We start from the raw sequence: 8,019 nt of genomic DNA, 5'->3' as shown, positions 1-8,019 counted from the left end.
GCTGAGCAAAATATTGTGATTAAATTTAATGAAAATCGCCTCCAGACCATCACCTCCTGAACTTCAGATCTCCATACAGCAAGCGGTGACAGTTTTTAATATCCAAATTATGCAGCCCACTGATCAGTGTTGATAACTGCTGATTCTGACAAATTCAATATCCTCTCAACTGATAGCAATCAACAACAAATGCACTATTATGACTTGGGGTATAGCCAGAAACACAATAATACGACAAACTGCTATGTTCAAGTTGTTGAGGGGAAACAAAGTCTGTTAGCAGTTTAACCATGACTAAATCAGGAGGAAAATCCCTGGAGTCTGCTGTAAAATGAGGCAGCAAGCCAAGCAGCTGGAGTGCCCCCACAGAGCGGCTGCTGTGTACTCAGGCCTGCTGGGATGTGAGTTTTACGCCACTAATTCAGTTTTTATCCAGCTGACTCCCCAGCTTCTTGTCTGTCATCAGCAGTTAATGGTACAGGTGTCTTGCTAGATCAGGGGCTAAAGAAGCAAAAACCAAGGTGTATGTGTTTGTGTGTGATCTTCTAGCTCTGGATGTAAAGTGGGACATGAATATAATGCAGCAGTTACTTTTTAAAACTGTACAACTTTATTCAACAGATCAGTCAAACAGTACATTTGTTTCTGCAACAATTGATGTAGAAAAAGATACAAAACCTGCGAGAACAAAGTCAGACATGATCTTTTTGTCTTGATAAAGTGTCTTCCACTCCTGGTCATCTGTTTGTCTCATTTCTTTTTTTTCTATTACACTATCTTCTGTTCTGTCTCCGTTTTGCCTCACTGATGGCCAGGGGAGGGCAATCAGCTGTCTCATCACCTAATCCAGCATCTGCAACATACTTCTGTTCTCTTCTGTGTTAGTTTCTCTGTTACCACGGCGGTGACATTGGCTGTGGGTTCTGAAGGTAGGACATCACAACAGCAGAGATTGACAGCCTAAAAAAACAAAAACAACTAAATGTTACACAAGTTATAAAAAGCACAATAAAAGTATCCAAAGATTTGAAGATAAGGGAAAATATAAACAAATTTTTATAAACCACGTGTAAGAGTTTTAATAATTATATTGACTGCTCCCTCTCCCTCTTTCATACATCAACGGAAATAAATAGAGCCATGTAAAACCAGCATTACGTAAATAAATGTGGCATCAGGAAATAAAAGTGCCAATACATACATGTTAAGTGATACACTTGTTTTACCATACTTTGTTATTTCAGCTTTATTATATTTGTTTGTGTTTATTTAATTTTCACTGAAGCAGCTTTCCATGTGGGTGGTTAATGGCATTTAAACTAACCAAAATCCCTAGGTGGATCTAGGTGCCCCTTGCTAATTACATCATTAATCAACATTAATCATACACAGTAACAGATACCAGGATAGATACAGTTGGTGGGCGAAAATTAGCTAAATTGCACTTGGACTATCAGTTATTAAAAAGCTGGCTGGCTAACATAATGCAACTTGCTACATGAAGTGGATCTTGCACTGGTTGCTTTCTTGTCATTGTAAAAGCGTAATGATTAAGAAATGATGATTTACAATAGTGTTTTATATCAAACATAATAAAAGAAATGATATCTGGGAAGTTAGATTATTAGTTACAGAATTCTCTAAGTGTTAAATTTATCAGACTATCAACTAATATTCTTTATAAGAAGTAGTAAAATAAAGTTATTGTTAGTCTGAGCCTAATAATCTGGCTAATAAAATAGAGTGAGAATTGCCATCACTAATGTGTGATGACAGACTCACCTGATAACCTCAATGACACAAGTGCCCTCCACAGCTCATTTATCCTGTGTAGGCACTCACCTTTGTTTAACAAGAGATAACACAGGGATACTTAAATCACTTCTTGGCTATTGACCAATGTTCTAAAGGTGGCCTTGGACTAGCTTTTACATACACATGGTTGGTGCATTAAGTCTGCAGCTTGACTATTTGCTGAGCCAAACATCTTGTGTTAGCTATGAGTGCATCAAGCTCGTCTTTAATACACCCTCATCTAGACGATGGACACGATTGTTTTTCCTCATTGCAAATCTGTCTGTGTAGCCTGGACATGTATGATAATGTAGTGTTTTTGCTATATATAAAATGCATCACTCAGAGAGGTCACACAAAAAGCTTTTGCACAATAGAGATGGCTTGACTGGAGGTCCAGCAGCAGGTCTAAGCTGCAATTTTAATGTGCACATATTACTGTCGTTGTAGCTATGAGGGTGAGAGAAAGAAAGGATAAGTTCATAAACAATGAGACACTACACATTCTGTGCATCATGTTTATAGTACACAAGGACTTGGGGTTATATACTCACATGAAGCTACTCATCATCTGTTTAGTGTCCTCTGAGCTTCTAGAGTTTGCAAAGCTGATAAAAGAGCAGTAGACTGCAATCCAAGCGCACCACTTGAGCTAGAAAAACAAATAATGAAAAGCAAAGATGAACAGTTTATGGATAGTACCAAGTACATTAAGTACAAATTTTTAACAACTACAAAGTAGTCTTTGTTGATAGACAATGAGAGAAATTATCAGTCTCTGGAGTAAGAGCCACAGTCCACTCGCCCCACTTTGTTTAGTGTGTCCTTAGAGCTCCAGTCAGCAGCTGCCCTTCATCCTTTCATCTGAAAGGTGAGTTTACCTTTAATCTTCTAAATGGAATGATTGGGATGGACCTTGTTTGTAATGTGGACACACTAAACATACACAGTGGTAGAGGACAAGGCAAATGGTAGTCAAAGGTTGGTGTGTGTGTGTGTGTGTGTGTGTGTGTGTGTGTGTGTGTGTGTGTGTAGGGTCACCTTGAGCATCAGTCCACACATGCTAAAGATCATTCCGAGCAGGTTCATGTAGTCAGGAGTAGGGTCCTCCAGCGTGGGGTTGGTCTCTGTGCTGGGGGGCTTGTACCTGCCATATTGTAGACATTTATCAACCAAACATACAGTAGAACATTTCAATCAAATATATGGGTAGTCTAAGGAGGCCTCCTACTATATTTTATTATGTCACTACAATGATTTGTACAACAGACAGCCCTGATGAAGAAAAATATTGGGATGTAATTATAATTTGATTAGTCGTTAACGACATAAGATTCTGTTTACTTCATTATTATCATATATAACTTTCAGTTTTTAATTATTGCACATATTAATTCACGAAGACTTACAGTAGGTAATCTCAATTGCCTGAGAAGACACCCTATGATAATTAACATTAACGGTAAATAATGGTGAAACACAGATGGGGGAGATGACGTTTTTGCACATGACCAATTCTGAAATCAGTTAAATGAATAACACAAGGCATATTAACTGATCTTCCACATATGTTTAAGTCATAAATTCTTAAAGCTAAATCACCTGGCTAATGCTAATCCCTTCGGGTTACGCATTCGGGCTGTGATTAGCTAGCTGTTAGCAGTCGGCTAGTTTTTTGAAGTAAAGATTTGTATTGTAGTGTGTAATACTTACCTTAAAATCTTGTTTTGCCTCCGTGGATCTGCCATATTGTTAGATGACATGATATGTCAGTGCCCTCCTCTTAAAAATTAAACTGAACAAATTTAGGATACGGCGACCGACAGACAGCTGACCAGCCTCTCCTGAAATGGGTGGAAAGGGTGGGGGTGATTTACTTCCGGTGTACTTCAAAATAAAGGTTCACTGTAATATACAGGCGACTGTGAAACGAGTTAAAAGCTGTTGAACTTTTACTTTGACAGGAGTATGATTTCCCAGTGTGCAATGCGCGGACTTTTAACAAACATGGCGCATAAAGAGAATGAATTGAGGTGTTGAGGGTTACAAACTGAGGGTAAAGTTGTTTTATTGCTGTAATTCTTGGTGTATCATAATTATACACACGACACATCTCTGAAATAGTCTAAGTAAGCTAGCTAAAAACGTCATATTTAATATAATTATGTAGCTTGCTAAACTGTTTATCTAAACAATCTATGCTTCCGTTTAAACGTAGCAGTTTGTAGCTTACTTGTGAAATCGATAATAAACATCAATATACACATCGGTAGACGTAATATTCCCCTATCTACTGTTTGAATAAATAGCACACGTGAGGCTGTTTAGTTGGCTAAATAGATTTGTGTGATTTTTTTTTTCTTCCCATAAAGGTTTAGTGATGGCGTTTCCTCTCCCCAGACCTCAGGCTCCACAGCTGCCTCAGCATCTCATCAGGACCATAGACTGTCAGCAAGGAGCCGTCAGAGCTGTTCGCTTTAACGGTGAAAAACCAAGAACTTACCATTCTAATATCGAGAGCGTTCAGCTACAACACATGGTGGCTAATGGTCGAACAATATGAAAACGTGTGCTGTGACATAAATGTTATAGAATGTGATCAGATGAATTCTCTGGTGTATTGTTGTTTTATCATAAAAGCATTTAGTCTTCATTAAGAAATGCTGGTAATAACCGCCTCCTATGTCTCCCTGTTTGCTTAGCTGATGGAAACTACTTGCTGTCTTGTGGCAGCGACAAGTCTTTAAAGCTGTGGAGTGTGAGCAGGGGGACACTGCTGAAGACGTACAGTGGCCATGGATATGAAGTTTTGGATGCTGACAGGTGAGAGTATTGTTGCAGTGTTGCAGATATTAAAGATTCTGAATTATATACAGTAACACTTTTCCTCACTGCTTTGTTCTCTGGTTGTTTCCACAGTTCCTATGACAACAGCCTGATTTGCTCCTGTAGCTCAGACAAGACAGTGATCCTGTGGGACGTCGCCACAGGGCAGGTCACACGCAAGCTCAGGGGTCATGCTGGGGTTAGTTCTGCTGCCTCTGTCTACTTTGTCATGGCATTTCATTAAAAAAGACCCTTTACACTTCAATTACGGTATATCTTCACTTACTTTTTACAGAAAGTGAACTGTGTGCAGTTCAATGAGGAGGCAACTGTCATGTTGTCTGGTAAGTCATGAGTTAAATACAATTCCTACATCACACAACAAAATATTGCGTTGTTTTTTTTAATGTCTATTCAACAATTTTTCAGTGTTAAGTGAAAATATGTGGCATTCGCTTTTGCTATTCAACTCACAATTTCTAATTCTGATACACTTTTCTGTTAATATTATATTCATTATAATTGTAATACACATATTACTTGCTGTGTGTATTAAGGGTCCATAGATGGGACAGTGCGGTGCTGGGACACCAGGTCCAGAAGATATGAACCCATCCAGGTTCTAGACGAGGCTCGTGACAGCATCAGCAGCATCAAAGTGGCACAACATGAGCTGCTTACTGGGTCAGTACAGTCATCTGCATTTTTGTGTTGTATTGATTTATTTTCTTACTTTTATCTCATTCTCATTCAGATTGTAGAAGTTAAAATTCTCCAGGTGTTTATTTTATCATTCCTTTATTTATCTTGGAGAGATTATTTTATCTTTTTTATTTTGACATCTTTCGAAAACAATGATATTGTCTTTAGGTGTGTTGACGGCAGAGTGAGGCGGTACGACCTGAGAATGGGACAGCTGCATGTTGACTTCATCAGCAGTAAGTGCTCTTTATCATCATCATCATCATCATCATCATCATCATCATCGTCATCATCATCATGTCTTTCAAGATTCATAAATTGACAAGAAGAAGTAGTAGTGAGACCAACACTTTAAATGTAGAACTCAGTAACTTGTGTATGTGTCTATATGTTCCAGGTCCTATCACCTGTGTGTGTTTCAGTCAGGACGGTCAGTGCACCCTGAGCTCCAGTTTAGATTCAACTGTCAGACTTCTAGACAAGAGCACTGGGGAAATGCTGGGAGAGTGAGTGCTCACTTAAGTCACAGTGCGATGTGCTTTCATTGTGACTTGACTTATTAATCAACACACACACACAAAAAATTATATAAGCCTCTACTCAGACACCAATACATGCTGTTTCTTTAGTCTTTAGTGAATAAACAGCTCACTTGTATTTTCTCTCAATATTTCGCTGTTTTAATAAATGCATATTTTCAGTCCTGGACACTGTTGTGTACAAAGTGTCCTCTTACAGCAAGACAAAGAAGGACAGAAGTAAAAAAAAAAAAAACAAGTTGCTGGAACTTTATCTTAAAAGTTTCCATCTGTTGCAAAACCAAAAGCAATATTATTGTTTTAATAATATTATTATGAATGTTTTTTTCAGGTACACAGGACACAAAATGAAGGGCTACAAGCTGGACTGCTGCCTGTCCAACAAAGATACCCATGTCCTGAGCTGCTCAGAGGACGGACACGTTTACTGCTGGGACCTGGTAGAGGTAACATACAGTTTCATAAACAGTTCAAATACAGTAAAAACAGATCCACACACAAAGAAGGGAGAGAGTGAGAATCACTATTACAGATTCTATAACAGGATAACGTGCATAATTATGCATACAATAAATAAGCCCAAATGCTTATCAGTAAAATCAATGAATAGAGCTGAAGGTTTTTTTGTCTTGCTTACTTCCAGGGTTCTTTAACCTTGAAGCTGCCAGTGGGAAAAGCAGTCGTCCAGTCATTATCCTTCCATCCAACAGAGACCCGCCTCCTCACAGCCATGGAGGGCCGTGTACAGGTGTGGGAGGCAGAGCCAGAGGTGATAGAAGAGGAAGGGATGGCCACATAGACAAGTGCAAGTAGCCAAAAGCTGCCCATACAGTATGCATGCTCAGAGGACATTGTGGTATAAGACTCCATCGAGCCGTGTAAACACTGTGTCTGAAGGGTTGGCAGTAGAGGCGGCATGAAAGATTTGGCCCTGTGAGCATTTGCAGCCAAACTGGTACCTTGGGATGCCTGACAGATATGATTAGGTGTTGGCCCAGTGAAAAGTGCTGGTGTCTGAGCAATTGTTCACATAAGTCCTTTATGCTGGGTCAATCCAATGTGTTAACATGAAACAGATTATCAGACAGTTGTAGTCTATGTAAAGCTTACAAATGGCTGTGTGGGGAGAAGTGATATTTTATTTGGTTAGAAGCAAGCTGCCTCGATAAACAGCTAAATTCATAGCTCTATGTGTGTCTTATCAGTCTGCCTTCATGACCATCAGCTTTACAGAGATTTAGCTCTTGAGAAGAAACCAAATACAGATCATACCTGTTGATATAAATTCTATACAGACAAAAAGCAATTTGAACTTTTATCTCACACATGAAAAGAGTTCAAGATATCGATATAAATCTAATTGATTAATGATTAATCATAAAAAATACTGACGTTTAATGACTTGGCTTTATATATATTTGGGCAAACATTTGTAAAAATAAAAACTTTTTTTAGGGTAAAAACACTGCATTGTGTAGTTTGTCTTACAATTGAAACAAATACACATCTGTTCTGTACAAGTTTATTCTTATCAAGGAATCAACATAGAAATGAGCACATGATACAATAAGTTAATCAGCATGACAAAAAAAGTTCAGCATCAAATAAATAAATAATTTATCTTACATAAATACATCTGCACTGCTGACGCAAGTATTGGATCAGCGGTGTTTGTCGAAGGTTCGTCTATACAGCTTTGTATACTCATCTGGCCTTATTAATCCCAAAGTTACATTGACGATTTTAAATAAATACACATTAGCTTATTTAAAGAAGCAAATTGTCAAGTGGTTGTTATAGAAGATGTTCGTTTTTACCCTTTTAAGATTGCATTCTCAGACAGAATTCAGAAAAAGGCAACATGGGTAGAAAATGTATCTACATTTGATAATTATTGCATCTGATACTTAGAGTCCAGATTAGAACCCTTTTATCAAACCTCTGAGATCACCAGATAAAGTCAAACATTTAAATCAGCAAAACTGGATCTGTAATGTTTTCACCGAAAAGTAATAGGATACAAAACCTTGATGATTTTGACATTAAAAGTATCTTAATGAACTGGTTTAAGCAACTGCCACTTTCATATTAAACACTAATTTTATAGCCATTACAAGAGGAGTCCTGTCAGCATTGTCTCATCCTCCCTGTTACCAGT

At 38.1% G+C, this 8,019-nt stretch overlaps 2 protein-coding genes across 2 annotated transcripts; one reads left to right on the top strand and one right to left on the bottom strand.

The window, feature by feature from the left end:
* Window positions 1-587: 587 nt before the first annotated feature.
* On the bottom strand, window positions 588-3,663 carry wdr83os (WD repeat domain 83 opposite strand). The gene is made up of 4 exons (XM_028412859.1): window positions 3,508-3,663; window positions 2,836-2,941; window positions 2,349-2,446; window positions 588-960 (listed from the first exon to the last, which is right to left on the bottom strand). The coding sequence occupies exons 1-4, from the start codon at window positions 3,555-3,557 to the stop codon at window positions 894-896; spliced, it is 321 nt and encodes a 106-aa protein (XP_028268660.1). The 5' UTR covers window positions 3,558-3,663; the 3' UTR covers window positions 588-893.
* Window positions 3,664-3,760: 97 nt separating this feature from the next.
* Window positions 3,761-7,306, top strand: wdr83 (WD repeat domain containing 83). Its single transcript, XM_028411794.1, has 10 exons — window positions 3,761-3,850; window positions 4,167-4,277; window positions 4,497-4,617; window positions 4,714-4,819; window positions 4,916-4,964; window positions 5,178-5,304; window positions 5,491-5,558; window positions 5,720-5,828; window positions 6,193-6,307; window positions 6,505-7,306. The coding sequence occupies exons 2-10, from the start codon at window positions 4,175-4,177 to the stop codon at window positions 6,658-6,660; spliced, it is 954 nt and encodes a 317-aa protein (XP_028267595.1). The 5' UTR covers window positions 3,761-3,850; window positions 4,167-4,174; the 3' UTR covers window positions 6,661-7,306.
* Window positions 7,307-8,019: the final 713 nt, after the last annotated feature.

This window comes from Parambassis ranga, chromosome 1, assembly GCF_900634625.1.
Source record: "Parambassis ranga chromosome 1, fParRan2.1, whole genome shotgun sequence".
NCBI lineage: Eukaryota > Metazoa > Chordata > Actinopteri > Ambassidae > Parambassis > Parambassis ranga.
This window is presented reverse-complemented; position numbering and strand designations above follow the sequence as displayed.